The 12501-nt window shown below is 42.3% G+C and overlaps 1 protein-coding gene across 1 annotated transcript; it reads left to right on the top strand.

Moving 5' to 3' along the window:
- The first annotated feature begins 6363 nt into the window (after positions 1-6363).
- LOC104593160 (large ribosomal subunit protein uL29) lies at positions 6364-12501 on the top strand. Its single transcript, XM_010252881.3, has 4 exons — positions 6364-6523; positions 6924-7059; positions 7211-7367; positions 12162-12501. The coding sequence occupies exons 1-4, from the start codon at positions 6520-6522 to the stop codon at positions 12234-12236; spliced, it is 372 nt and encodes a 123-aa protein (XP_010251183.1). The 5' UTR covers positions 6364-6519; the 3' UTR covers positions 12237-12501.

Raw genomic sequence — 12501 nt, 5'->3', positions numbered from 1 at the left:
GCCAAGTATGCGATCATAGTGAGCTCACGTGCTTCGTATTCACCCGTAACCTGGTTGACCACGAGCTGGGAATCACTGCAGATAACTATGTGCTTTGCTCTTACCTTTTGCGCTAGGTTCAGCCCGGCTATCAGTGCCTCGTACTCCGCCTCGTTGTTGGATGCCGCGAACTCAAAGCGTAGTGCGTATTCCAATTTTGTGCCACCCGGGCCGCGTAGCACGATTCCAGCCCCGCTGCTCTGCTAGTTCGAGGAGCCATCTACGTGAAGGATCCAGGGCTCCTCATCCCAGTTTGCGTTTGGCCTAACCAGGAGAGATGCCACACTGGCTGCTACTTCACGGGGTTCAGACTCTATTGGCTCGAGAGCTCCGGGCTCACCCGAACTAGGGGTCTCGGGCTCAATCGGCCTAGGGACTTTAAGGCTAAATGTGCACTCGGCAATAAAATCTGCTAAGGCTTGGGCCTTAATAGCAGTTCGCGGCTTATACTGGAGGTCGTACTCGCTGAGTTCGATGGCCCACTTCGTTAGCCGACCGGAAATATGGGCGGAATTTCCGAGCTGCAATCACCAGTGCATATGCTAGCTTTTATATCTGCGGGTATCTCGTCTCTGCTCTCTGCATAATTTTACTAACATAATAGACGGGCCGCTGGACCCGATCTACTTCTTTTATTAGTATCGAATTGACCACCTCGTCGCTTGCCGAGGGGTACAGTTCTAAGACCTCGCCTTCCTCGGGCCTGGCTAAGGTTGGCACAGTGGCGAGGTAGCGTTTTAGCTCGTCAAACGCGAGCTGGAAGTCTCGGGTCCATTCGAACCCTTTGCCTTTGATTGCCTTAAAGAAAGACAGACAGCGGTCTGCCGATTTGGACATGAAGCGGCTCAGAGTGGCTATGCGGCCGTTTAGCCTCTGAACTTCTTTTACTTTCCGGGGTGGTCTCATATCTAGGATGGCATTTATCTTGTCTGGGTTGGCCTCAATACCTCGTCGGTTGACAATGTACCCTAGGAACTTACCCGATGTGACACCGAAGACACATTTGTTGGGGTTCAGTTTCATGCTAAATTGACGCAGAATTTGGAAGACAGAATCTAAGTCTTGCATTAATTCCTGTGAGAATTGCGTCTTGACGACCATGTCGTCTACATAACATTCTATTTTCGTGCCAATTAAAGGCCAAAACAGCTTATTTACAAGTCTTTGGAAGGTTGCCCCAGCATTCTTCAGTCCGAAGGGCATGACCTTGTAGCAGTACATGTCGAACTCGGTTATGAAGCTGGTTTTTTCCTCATCGGACTGATCCATCCTGATTTGGTTGTAGCCTGAGTAGGCGTCCAAGAAGCTTAGCAACTCATGTCCCGAGGTCGCGTCCACTAGGCGGTCAATTCTGGGGAGGGGGAAGCAGTTTTTTGGGCAAGCTCAGTTCAGGTCAGTGTAGTCGATGCACATGCGCCACTTGCCGTTTGCCTTTTTTTCCAGCACTGGGTTGGCTACCCAGCTCGGGTAATGAACTTCCCTTATGAAGTCCGCTGCGAGGAGCTTTTCGACCTCCTCGTCGACCGCCCTCTAGCGCTCTGGGGCTAAGTTGTGTTTCTTCTATCTAATGGGTCTGACTACAGGGTCAGTGTTAAGTTTGTGAGTTATAAGGCCATGGTCAATACCAGGCATATTGGCCGCGGACCATGCAAAAATATCTAAATTTTGAAGAAACTCACCAGTTCAGATCGTAGAGGCTCCTTGACGGAAGCACCGATCTGTAGCGTCCGAGCCGGATTCGTAGCCGAGGTTAGAATTGCGACCGTTTCCTCTATGGGCGAAGCTCGTTCCTCGCCCTGCTCCAGCTCGAGGTCTTCGGCCGCCTTGGTTTTTCCCTTCAGGGCGGCAACATAACACTTGCAGGACTCAAGCTGGTCGCCCTGCGCTACCCCTACACTGAAGTTTGTAGTGAACTTCATTGCCAGATAGTAGGTGGAGACCACTGCCCGCAGAATATGTGTAATTGGCCGCCCTATTATGGCATTGAATAGGGAGGGGATCGCGGCCACCAGGAAATCGTGGTTGAGTCTGACCGCACAAGGCCATGTGCCGACTTCCACAGGTATTGTTATCTTCCCGAGGGGCCTGACTTCCTCTCCGCTGAAGCTCACCAGAGGAGTGTTTGCGGGCTTCAGCTCGCTTCTCCACAATTGTAGCTGGTCAAATGCCGACTTTAAGAGGATGTCCGCCGAACTACCTGAATCCACAAGTACGCGTCTGACTTCGAAGTCGCTAATCCTTAGTTTTATGACGAGCGCGTCATCATGGGGGTAGTGGACACCTCGCGCATCGTCTTCCGTGAAGAAGATCGGTTCTTCTGTCTTTGGCCTCTTTGGAGGGTTCTGTTCTTCTCGGGTTGCCTCGCGAACTGATGTCCGCGCTGCTGCCGAAGTACACCCTGCTACCACCGAACCTCCCACTATCACATGGATGGTTCCCCGAACTGGCCTCTCTTCCGGAGGCTGTCGTTGCAACGCTTCGGCTGGTCTGCTGCTGGATTCGGGGGCGTCCTTTCCGTGCTCCCCTTGCCGACCTACCTTATTATTATAATTATTATGCTGTACAAAATTTCTCAAGTATCCGCGATGGATGAGTCCCTCTATCTCGTCCCGGAGATTATTACACTGTTTGGTACTATGACCGTGATCTCTATGAAAACTACAATACAGATTTTTATTTCTCTCGTTTGGATTCCCCTTTAGGCGAGGTGGCCACTTCACGTATGGGGCGTCTTTGATCGTCATCAAGATCTCGGTCCACCTCGTGTTTAACGGCGTGTAATCCGTCCGAACTACTAAGGGAGCTCTAGACGGCTGGCTCGGCTTCGCCTCCCGGGTCGGGTTTCTTCTGTCACCTGGGTTGGAGGGCTCACCTTCTCTTTTCCTTTTCTCGACCCCGCCTTCGGTCCTTTGGTTGATCTCTTCCTCTGTTCTCATGAACTTGTCCGCGAGCTTGAGGAATTCGGCCACAGTCGCGGGCTGACTGGCTACCTTGTGCCATTTAAACTCCTTGTGCGTTACTCCTCTCTTGGCCGCCGCGAGTTGTACCGCGGGGTCTAATCGCAGTATCTGCAAGCACGCTTCATTGAACCGCTTGATGTAGCCCCGGATAGATTCTCCTTCTCTCTGGACTACTCCGAAGATGCTTTCCTCCGTTCTGGGGCACCGCTTGCTGGTAACGAAGTGTGCGGTGAAGACCTGTACGAACTGGGTCCAACTTCTTATTGACCCTGGGGCTAGGTTCCTGTACCAGGTGCGGGCCATCCCCCTAAAGGTGGTGGTGAAGGCCACGCACATGCATGATTCACTGGCCCTAGCGAGGTGCATTTGGGACTGGAAAGCATCGACGTGGTCGTTGGGGTCAAATGACCCATCATACTTGTCCAAAGGTGGGAGCTTGAAGTCTCTGGGCATGGGGACTGCCAGGAGTTCTGATGCGAGGAGGGAAGGAACTGAGAGAATTGGGGCAGCTTTTACCTCGTCCGAGCTCGTCTCTTCCTTACCTCTGAGCTCGGGCAGGACATGGTGGTAGTTCGGCGACTTCGCCAGCGCCTTCGTTGTTGAGTGGGCCTGGTACTGGCGCTGTTGGCCTCTGTGTTGCCGAGCTCGATGGGCCCGAAATGTTGGTAGTTTGCTACTAGGCGCTGATTCGGTTCTCTGTGAGCGGGAACTTCGGCTTGAAACGCCGAGGTGCTGACTTTGCGGGCGAGGTTCCCGACCCGCCTACGAGCTGCGAGGCGGGGGTGATTTTCCTTTCCCTTTGGCCTGGGGCTGAGGCCTGGCTGTTAGGGGGGTTATGGAGTTGGGAGGCTTCTCCTCGGTGAGGGCGTCCACCCTGAGGGAAGGCCTTAACCGACTTCGGAGCAGGGTGCCGAGGTGGAAGCAGTGACTAGTTTAGGGGTAGTTGGGGGAACTGTTGCTGATAGTGGTGTTGAGAGAGGTGGTGTAGTACTTGGTGCTACTGAAGTTGATGCTGCTGGAATTGTTGCATTTGGGCTTGCATCGCCCGCATGCATTGCATTAGGTCGTCAAACTGGTTATGGCGGGTCGCTAGGGGGACAACAGTTGGTTCAGCAAAAGTTGTTTCGATAGGGAGTGGAAGAGGGATGTTCATGGCAGGAAGGTTTACGGGCGCCACTGTTTGTGGCGCATTCAAGCTGGGGATCCCATCCACCGGAAGGGGAATGGTGAACTGTCTGATGCACACCACGGGGACTTGGAGTTGTTCTCCGGTGTTGTTCGTCTCTGTGCCACGTCCGACATTGCTGGAAGAAGCCATGAGTGTTGGGGTTTTCGGAAGAAGAAGAGGTTATGAGAGTTTTAGAGGGAGGCTTTTAGAAGCGTTCCCACAGACGGTGCCAATTGATGGTGCGCAATCTGGGCGGTCCTAGCTGTCAACGACCTTGCCTCTGAACGGAGCTACAGGGAACCTGAAACGGAGAAGATGAGGAAACTCCGGGGGGAACCCGGTGAGATTGCTCCGAAGCTTAAGTTAGAATTCTCTCAAAGGCAAGATAAACCAGATGGCGCAAAGTCCACATACCTCATTCTTGGGGGGTAGGGAGCCTCGTGCACTCACTTCTAAGCTTCTGTCAGGTCGGGTATGATTATCTCTGAGCTCTTGCTAGTTCGGGTGTCATCCCCTCAGCTGGATAGAACCGCCACTGCTCTCTTTGTCGGAGCCGTCTCTGCGACTGGTGATGACGGTGGCAAGTGGCCGTTGAAGTGCGGCTGTCAAGCGTCAGATCCCAAGTCAGTCAGGTGCGTCGTTCTTGGATACGGACCTCCTCGGTGTCAGATATGGTACGTTTGTTCAGTTCGGCGTCCTGGAGGCGAAGTGCTAGAGTGGCGAGCTCGGTGAAGTCTTGAGCTCGGATAGGGGAGTGTCCCGAACTGCCATGGGGCGGGCCAGTTCGGGGCCGTTGCTGTGTGTGAGGTTCGGAGCCTAAGGAAGAGTTCGGGCTCCTTGTAGGGAGTTTGGGCTCCTTGTAGGGAGTTCGGACTGCTGATTCCCCCATTCGGTGCTCGCGCCTTGGGCGTGCTGTCGTGCCGAGCTGTTGCCTTTCCCACATTGAGTAATTACGAGGTCGGGCCAAATCTTCCTTCATCAACACTGATCACAAGCCTTTAGAGATCTAAGTTGCTGACTTATTTTTTCAACTTGTACCATATGAAAGATTAGTGGGAGAGAATTTCAAACCACAAACAATAATTTAAATTAGAAAAAACGGATATTATATTATGGTTCATTTGGAAGAGTATAAACAAAAAGATTCTTGAAAAGTTGGAGACTCCCTCTCCTCAAATTTTGGATAAAGCAAAAATGGCTTTTTATGAGAATGTAAAAATTCATCAGAATTAACCTATTAGAGAATTTTCTAAAAAGTGGCAACTGATTATTTGGAAATCCCCAAAATGCAACACAATCAAAATTAATTTTGAATGGTTTCGTGGGGACCATTGCTAGAAATTATAGCGGGAAAGTTCTAGATATAAAGGCATACTTTTTGGATAAAGCCACAATTAATATGGCAGAGGCCTGAGCTACATTAGAAGCCCATAATCTGGCTTTAAACTTCAAAGACTGTCCCATAATTATAGAAGGAGACTCTAAGCTCGTCATGTATTGTCTTCGTGGAGAAACTCAACCGCCGTGTAGCATACAAAATCATTGAAGACTGCATTGCTTTGAAGACCCAGCTTGCATTTGATTTAGAGTACCGACATGCCTTTTCGTGAGGCGAATCAAGCTGCTGATTGGCTTGCTCATTAGGCCCAATTCAGTCCTTTAGACTCCTTAAACTTTAATATACAGGATCTCCAATTGTTATTCTTGGGGACGTGCTACCTTAGGCTCGTGTAACACCGCTTGGATTTGTCAAAAAAAAATTAATGCAAAAAAAAATTGAAATTTAACACAAAAAAATTTAACGCTTGGATTTGAAAAATTGAAGAATAATTGAGAATAAAGAGTCTTTTTTGTTAATTAAACAGCAAAATTTAACGCAAAAAATAAAGAATTTCTAAAAGTTCGAGATACTTTGAATAAGACTTGGAATTTTAAGGGTATTTAAGCAATTATCAAATAATTTAAGAATACTTTTAAGTAATTAAACCTTAAATTTAGTGGGGTAACATCGAAAAGACGAAAATCTGATCATTCATAGGTGGCTGAGACCCGGGATCGAATCCCGCCTACACCAGGGTTGGGGGATGGATCATGGATACCCGATTGTGTAGCCCTAGCCCCTAGCCCATACGAATTGATCAGGAATTGGAACGACGGGTGGATATAAGCGCATCCAATATGAATTAGACCCTCCACAAAAGCTATTGAGGGTAATTTCGCCATTGAAAATTACGAACCCTAAGAGCTCTCCCCACTATAAATTTCTCCAAGGAGCTGAGCGCGTTTTCTGTTTGGCGGAAGGCGCAGAGCGAGGGCCGAGGGGCTTGAATTGCCAATTGCACATTCCACCAAATGGGTAAAAGTTCCAACTCGCTGAAGCCACTTCGTGTCTAGGGTTTCTTACAGGGTTCTTGTCTCGTAGGTTATGTTATTAATATATTTTTTATACCTTATGCTTCGATGAAAGTTTGGTTGTCTCTGCAATTCATGGAGATTTGGATGGTTTATTGTGTTAAAATATTTTAGCTTATCTCGCGTTTTTTATGCTATATTTTTAGTTTTCACTCGTATTCGTTGGAACCTTATTTTTGTTTTTTTAATTTCCATTTTCCATTAGAGATATGGACTTTGTTTCTGTGGCTCAATTTTTGTTTTATGATTCCATTTGTAACTTCTAGGTATTTACCTAAAACAAGTGTTGCTTTAATTGTTTAAATATCATCCTCACCGTATCTATGATTCATTTACTTTTACAGCGAGGATCAAGGTTCATGAACTCCGAACCAAGTCGAAGACTGATCTTTTGAATCAGCTTAATGAGCTTAAGGCCGAGCTTGCATTGCTCCGAGTGGCTAAGGTCACCGGAGGTGCACCTAACAAGCTTTCTAAAATGTAGGGTTTAAATTTGCATGGTTTTTATTTTCGTTTTTTGTTGTCCTATATGCTTGTTGTCATTTTTTTGCCTGTTTGTTTAAAGTTGATTGCTGGTCAAAGTTGCCTAGTTACTGAATTAAGTATTACATACAATCCCATGCTACTGCAGTAAGGTTGTTAGGTTGTCCATAGCTCGTGTGCTTACTGTTATTTCCCAGAAGCAGAAAGCTGCATTGAGAGAAGCATATAAGAAGAAGAAGTTTGTGCCTTTGGATCTCCGGCCCAAGAAGACTCGTGCAATCAGGCGCCGACTCACAAAGCACCAGGTACTTGGTTATGTTGCTTCTATGTTTATTTGACATTTAGATATAGAAATCTTCTCCAATGCCCGCCTCTGATGACTGTATGGTAACTGCATAAACTTTAAGATGCCCACCTTTTTTATATGACCTAAATAGGCATCTAATATTGCTATTCTAATGCCGAAGTACCTTGCACTTTCACTCGTTGCTTACGGGAAGTGTAATTTCACATGGTAACCACGAGGCATCTTCTAGGGGAAAATAGCATGTTAGGAATAGCCATTTTACATTGTTACTGGTGGCCCAAACATTTTGCAAGTAGATAACAATTTACATTTAAATGTCCAATAAGTTATGAAGTTGCTAAAATAGATATAGTGATATAGATCCCTCTGAACTGATGACGGTGAATGGGGTGTCTAAAATTAGACTGAATGGCTGGCATCTTCTGAAAGTTAGATAGCAAAAACAAGGTTTAAAATGTTGATGTTGATGGAAATGTTGCTTACCAAAATATAGGACATATATCGAAAATGTTGGAAATGTCGAGGGGAAATATTGTAAAAATTAGAGACATTGTGGAAATATTATGAAATGTGGAAATATGCAATGATATTTTGTAAAATGATTTAAAGAAGCATTAATACATATTTCTAGACTATTATCTTATTCCCAACCATTATATAAAGTAAGAAACTAAGATCAATAACAAATTGGTAAATGACGATTTACTGATTTATTATGCATTTTGATGTTTTTACAAGGTTATCTGATATTTTCTTTTCTTATTTTTAATTCTGATTTATTATAAATTTTAATATATTTATTTCACACTAGTAAATAGAAATACATTTATTCTGTTTTTTTTAAATATTAAAGTTATAATACATTGTGTTTTATTATAAATTTAATAAACTGATTCTCCTTTTTGTAGTATTAAGATTATGATAAATTCTGATTTCTTATAAAACTTAATGAATTTATTATGATTTTTAATACTAAACTTATAATAAATTATGATTTAGTATAAAATTTAATAAATTTATTCTGATTTTTTATATTAAATGTAGAATATGATTTATTATAAAATTTGGTAAACATTTTCTGATTTTAATAAATATTTTAGAAAATACTAACTAGTTAATATTTTATTACTTGAAAAATATTTTATGTTTTATATTTTAAAGTAATTAATTTATTCTTTTGTTTTTATATTTTGTTAATTATTTTTTATAAATATTTTATTTGAAATATTAAATAGAAATTATTAATGTAATAATTTATATTAATATACTGTATTATAATAATATAATTTACTAATATATTATATTATTAATGTACATTAGTCAACATCCTATTGATATAATAGGAAAAACTGTCTTTTTTTTGGTTATTTGCACCGATTTGGTCGACCTTTCCAAAATATAGGAAATGTCGACCGAAATAATGTAATTTTTATATTACCATCCATTTTCATGTCGGTGAGTCGACATTGACACACGTCGGGTGACATTAGCGACATTTCTCGACATTTGAAACCATGAGCAAAAATAATGGCCTAATGTTGGCAATCAATAAAGGGTGGAGAGGAATTGGAACTAAACTGGAATTGGCTGAAGTTTTTTTTTTTGGTGGCAGTTGAAGTAGATTGGAGTCAATAAATATTGCTATTAGAGAGGATCATGGCTTTTGCAACCTCTATATTTTTCCTCTCCTTGCTTCCCATTATGTTTTTAAAAGATGTTATGGAAATGTTTGACTAAATTGTTTTTGCTTATTATTGTGGTGCTCTCATTGCATGATGCTCTTATCAAGGAATGTATTAGTGAACTCCTCCATGGAAGTGATTGTGCAAGTTGCAATTAATAAATAGTTTGCTACATGTTTCCTTAGGTGATTTTTGTCAGCTGGTATTGTCTGCTGTCACTGTTTAAATTCATATCTACGCACATACATACAAGTGTATATATTATTGTGATTTACTATAGGTCGGTGCTTATGGACAGTCAGCAAATGGAAAGTTGTGGATAGCAATGGGGCTGATAGCTGTGATGGTGGAAGCCTGGAAGAAGATGATTTAGGGGGGGGGTGAATGGGGTTTGGAGTTGCTTCAATTTGATAAAGTGTGTTGATTGACAAAATGAAAAAAGAGAAAGTGCCCTAACTTTGAAATGGACTACTTCCAAAGTTTCAATTTTCCCTTAAGGTTCATGAAATTACTTAAAAAAAGTGATTTTTACAAAGGTTCAATACAACGTTACTGTTGTGTGCCTTTCTTTCTGCTCTAGCCACTGGAGTTTTGAATGGTGTAGTTGCCATGTTTGGTTAAAGTGATTTCTATTACATCTGTCACTTCCATGTGTTCATTTGAAATCCCCCCTAGGGGATCTAGTAGTGCTTTTCAGCCAAAGTTTCTTTGGTCCTCAAAAAGGAGAGAGGAAAAGCCCTAAGGAGACGTATGAGGGAAGCAACACTCTGGTGCATTTGGGTGGAAAGAAATAGCAGGATTTTTGATGATAAGCAGAATGGTAATATGGATTCAATATAATCATTGAGAATATCAAATTGAAGGTGGTACTCTTCAGATTTGTCATCAGAAACTGGCAGAAAATTGCAGCGTCTTCTTCATCCTTGAAGACGGCTTAGAGATGTAGTTGGACTCTTCTGCTACCCAACTGGATTAAATTGAATACAGAAGGATGTAGTAGCGGCAACCTGAGTGCCTCAGGTGTTGGGGGAGTTTTCAGAGAGGAAGTAGGATCTGTATGCACTTTTCTCAAGCCCTTTAGGGGTGGGAGACTCCATAACAGCAAGTGATCATGGTGATTCAGATTGGGTAAGAGTGGCTACATTAGCTAATTTCAGGAATGCATTAATAGACGGTGATTCTTAGGTGGTCATAGACTGGCTGATAGGCGATAAGGCAGGTGTGAGAGATTCAGATACACGCTCATAGAACTTCAGCACCTAATGTCTATGAATTGCTCAATGTTCGACATTCAGAGCTGCAAATGGACTGGCTGATAGTCTAGGCAAACTTGGGGCCAATAGGAATGATCTCTTTTTTTGGGGCTGGTTAATACACTGTAATCTGCACAAATTATGTTGTGTAAATGGTTGGTTGGTTACCTGAGGCTAGCCTATTAGGGGGTGCTTTGAGTTGTATTTCTCCTTGTTTAATGAAATCTTTTTTCAGTTAAAAAATGTCTGCATTACAATGTCCCCTGCTATGTTTGATGTTTATGGCTAGTACAATGCAATGCACATAGAGAACTAACCAGTGAAGGTGAACAAAACGTGTTAAAACTGTTTAGTCTAATATAAAATTGAAAAATGAATGCAAAGGAAATGAAACCGAAATTCAGGAACCATGTTATATATCCTGTATTCTCCTTGTATTCAATTATTATTATTATTTATCAAAAAAATATATTCAATTATTATTGATGATTTTGTTCTCTCTCTGTCTGTATGTCTCTCTCCATTATGGGGTTCTTTTCTTTGGTCCCATGATGTACATGGAGCACTGAATTTTGGTGTGGAATTATGAAGAATTTCTAGGGCGGATTGGATTTTGAACATGCTGGTCTTTCTGAAGTATTCAGATTAGATGTTATTTTATTTTGTTTGCAGTACCAAGCCATGAAAATAAATGGGGCTTTCAGAGAGAAGGGTTTCTTCATTTTCATTATGTGAAGAGACATGTGTAAATATGAAATATGTTACTGAGATTATGGCAAGGGTGAGAGGAATGTTTTTTATTTGTTCTACTGGGAGGGCTTTTGTGGGAGAAGTGGAAGATGGGAAAGGGCTGACCAATTATCAGTGATTAAAGGCTGTGGGAAACATGTTACCTTCCATTTTACCTGTATGCCTGTACAAGGGTACCAACTGAGCCAGTTGGTTTCATGGAAGCACAAAAAGTACAAGTCTGCTCTGCCATGTCAGATACTTCAATTTAGTGTAAATTACATCACTCTAAGTGCATTTGGGTCACATAGGTTCCCTTTTGTTTGGCATATGCTATGGTGTCTAAGTGCATGTAGCACCATGAATATCTTTACTGCAATGCTATTCTACTGTCTTTAATAGCTTAATCATCACCATCCAAACCTTATCCCAACTATATGGGATTGGCTATGTGAATCCCATTTCACTATTCAGTTCCTAATGCCATATCCATTGTTAAATTGTGGGTACTTAAATAATTTCTTACTACTTTGGTCCATGTACTTTTTGGTCTAGTCCTTGCCCATCTAGGCCCCTTCAACTTGCAACAGATCACTTTTTCTTATGGGTGCTTTTGATGGTTAAGTATTAGAGCTACTCCTAGGTTCCTTCAAATGACTTCATTTCTGATCTCTGTTTTTTCCAGTCATCCCAGTAACCAGTATATGCGTTTCTGCATTTAATACTCTCCTTTTACTAACACCTCTGTTAGGAACAATTAATTTAATACGCTACAGTGTCCATAAGTGTTTTTTTTTGATGAATTACAGTGTCAAAAGGTGTTAAAGCAATTTTTATTTTTATTATTTTTTAAATTTTTTGATAATTATTATTTTTAAAATTTTCAGTAATCATCATGATGCATCCTAATAGGAGGCATTGGATTAAGTTATCCAAAACTCTTTATTCTATTTGATCACATAGCATCATATCATGGTTAGCCCTGTATGGGTTTTAATTGGCAGTACATGTGCTCTCGCGAGTATTCATTTCAGATTTTGTTTGATTATGGTTTGGGAGAGTTTGTGCTCCAACTTCTTTTATGGAAGAATTCTCCCTTGAATTGTGATTATGTCCATCTTTTCTCAGGCATCATTGAAGACCGAGAGGGAGAAGAAGAGGGAGATGTATTTCCCAATGAGGAAATATGCCATCAAGGTCTAATATGAGCAGGCGATGTTAGGTAGGACCGGTTTCTTAGGTATATGCGGTTTTGTTTATCTTTTGGTTCAATGGCATCTCATCTGATGTTTGGATGTCCGGGTAGTTGTTATTTCATTTTTTTGTAATCAAAACAAATTTGGAAGAGAAAATCCGAGACATTATTTTTGGATAGAAGCTTTTATGTTACTTTTATAAAGTGTATTAGATGGATTGTTTCTTTAGATTTTCAACCATTTGGCAGAATGGCAGTAAGATTTTATTTCAA

This window comes from Nelumbo nucifera, chromosome 3 (assembly GCF_055504915.1).
Source record: "Nelumbo nucifera cultivar China Antique chromosome 3, China Antique-T2T, whole genome shotgun sequence".
Lineage (NCBI taxonomy): Eukaryota > Viridiplantae > Streptophyta > Magnoliopsida > Proteales > Nelumbonaceae > Nelumbo > Nelumbo nucifera.
Note: the sequence above shows the minus strand (reverse complement) of the source record. Positions and strands in the feature narration are given on the sequence as shown.